Below are 2245 nucleotides of genomic sequence, written 5' to 3'. Positions count from 1 at the left end.
CAGAAAATGAAGAGGAACTCAAAAGCCTCTTGATGAAAGTGAAAGAGGAGAGTGAAAAAGTTGGCTTAAAGCTCAACATTCAGAAAACAAAGATCATGGATCTGGTCCCATCACTTCATGGGAAATAGATGGGGAAACAGTGGAAACTGTGTCAGAATTTATTTATTTTTTTGGCTCCAAAATCACTGCAGATGGTGACTGCAGCCATGAAATTAAAAGACGCTTACTCCTTGAAAGGAAAGTTATGACCAACCTAGATAGCATGTTCAAAAGCAGAGGTATTACTTTGCCAGCAAAGGTCCGTCTAGTCAAGGCTATGGTTTTTCCTGTGGTTATGTATGGATGTGAGAGTTGGACTGTGAAGAAAGCTGAGTGCCAAAGAATTGATGCTTTTGAACTGTGGTGTTGGAGAAGACTCTTGAGAGTCCCTTGGACTGCAAGGAGATCCAACCAGTCCATTCTGAAAGAAATCAGCCCTGGGATTTCTTTCGAAGGAATGATGCTAAAGCTGAAACTCCAGTACTTTGGCCACCTCATGCGAAGAGTAGACTCATTGGAAAAGACTCTGATGCTGGGAGGGATTGAGGACAGGAGGAAAAGGGGACGACAGAGGATAAGACGGCTGGATGGCATCACCGACTTGATGGATGTTGGTTTGGGTGAACTCCGGGAGTTGGTGACGGACAGGGATGTCTGGCATGCTGCAATTCATGGGGTCACAAAGAGTCAGATACGACTGAGTGAATGAACTGAACTGAACTGAAAGACTCAAATTTCCTTTATCAGGTTAAGGAAAAAATAGGATCAGAAAGGTGCAACAAATTATATATAATTGAAGCACAGAATCTCATTGTCATATAACCCACTGCACGGACAGATACTCTTGATCAAAACTATCTCTTATTCAGGGTTTTTTTCAGAGCAAGCTTAACATCTTTGTTCCTCAAGCTATAAATTAAAGGGTTCAGCAAGGGAACGGTATTAGTATAAAAGACAGAAGAAATTTTCCCCTCATCCTTGGACCCAGCAGAAGATGGTTTGAGATACACAAATGCACCTGACCCAAAGAACAAGGAAACAGCAATTATGTGGGAACTGCAGGTGCTAAGGGCTTTGGATCTTCCTTCCATTGACTTGATGTGAAGGATGCTGGAAAAGATGAGACCATAAGAGACAAAGATGGTGAGACTGGGCACAATGATATTGATGCCCACCACCATGAAAATTACCAGTTCATTGACGTGGGTACTTGTGCAGGAGAGTTGGAGAAGAGGGAGCATGTCACAGAAAAAATGGTTGATGATGTTTGCATCACAGAAAGTCAGTGTCAACATGTTTCCAGTGTGAGCCATGGCACCAGAAAATGCCATCAAGTAAGAACCAAGGACAAGGCTAGAACACACTTTAGGGGATATGACAACATTATACAAAAGTGGGTTACAGATGGCCACATAGCGATCATAGGCCATTGATGTCAGCACATAGATTTCAGAAATAGCAAAAAAGCACAAAAAGTAAAGCTGGGTCATGCACCCCACGTAAGAAATAATATTACTCTTTGATATAAAGGTAACCAGCATTTTTGGTGTAAACACAGAAGAATAATAGAAATCTATAAAGGATAAGTTAAAGAGGAAAAAGTACATGGGGGTGTGTAGATGTGAATTCATCCCAATTAAAGTTGCCATGCCCAAGTTTCCCAATACAGTGACTGTATATATTACTAGAAACAGGAAGAACAAGGGGAGTTGGAGATCTGGTCGGTCTGTTAATCCCAACAGAAGGAATTCAGTCACAAATGAACCATTTCCAGAAGCCATTCTTCTCTAAGAGAATCTGTGGACAGAAGAGAAAGAATTATACAGAGAAAAATTCAACTTCCCCACAACATCTGTTCTCCAAAGAATGGTGTATGCCGGGAGCCGGCATATTGCATATTGAGTGCATATTGCATATTGAGTGCAGCACTTTTCAGGATCTGGAATAGCTCAACTGGAATTCTATCACTGCCGGTAGCCAGCGTGAGGAACTCCGCCCATGACAAAGGTCATGAGGAAGGAGGCTTGGCATACGCAAAGGCGGGATCAAGCCTCAGGAGTCTCCCTGGAAATTCTCGAGCAATCTACCCCCAAAACCAGAGTCTGCCTACTTTCTGCTTTGTGCTTTCACCTACACCTCTGACTTTACGGGGGGCTGTCCCCCACTACCTCTCTGAAAAAAGAGTTAGCTTATAGCTCCAGTTAAT

The 2245-nt window shown here is 42.6% G+C and overlaps 1 protein-coding gene across 1 annotated transcript; it reads right to left on the bottom strand.

The window, feature by feature from the left end:
- Nucleotides 1–893: 893 nt before the first annotated feature.
- Nucleotides 894–1820, bottom strand: LOC113886229 (olfactory receptor 8B3-like). Its single transcript, XM_027532267.1, has one exon. It carries the CDS (start codon nucleotides 1818–1820, stop codon nucleotides 894–896), a length of 927 nt encoding a protein of 308 aa, XP_027388068.1.
- Between the last annotated feature and the right edge of the window lie 425 nt (nucleotides 1821–2245).

The sequence above is a fragment of the Bos indicus x Bos taurus genome, chromosome 29 (assembly GCF_003369695.1).
Source record: "Bos indicus x Bos taurus breed Angus x Brahman F1 hybrid chromosome 29, Bos_hybrid_MaternalHap_v2.0, whole genome shotgun sequence".
NCBI lineage: Eukaryota > Metazoa > Chordata > Mammalia > Artiodactyla > Bovidae > Bos > Bos indicus x Bos taurus.
This window is presented reverse-complemented; position numbering and strand designations above follow the sequence as displayed.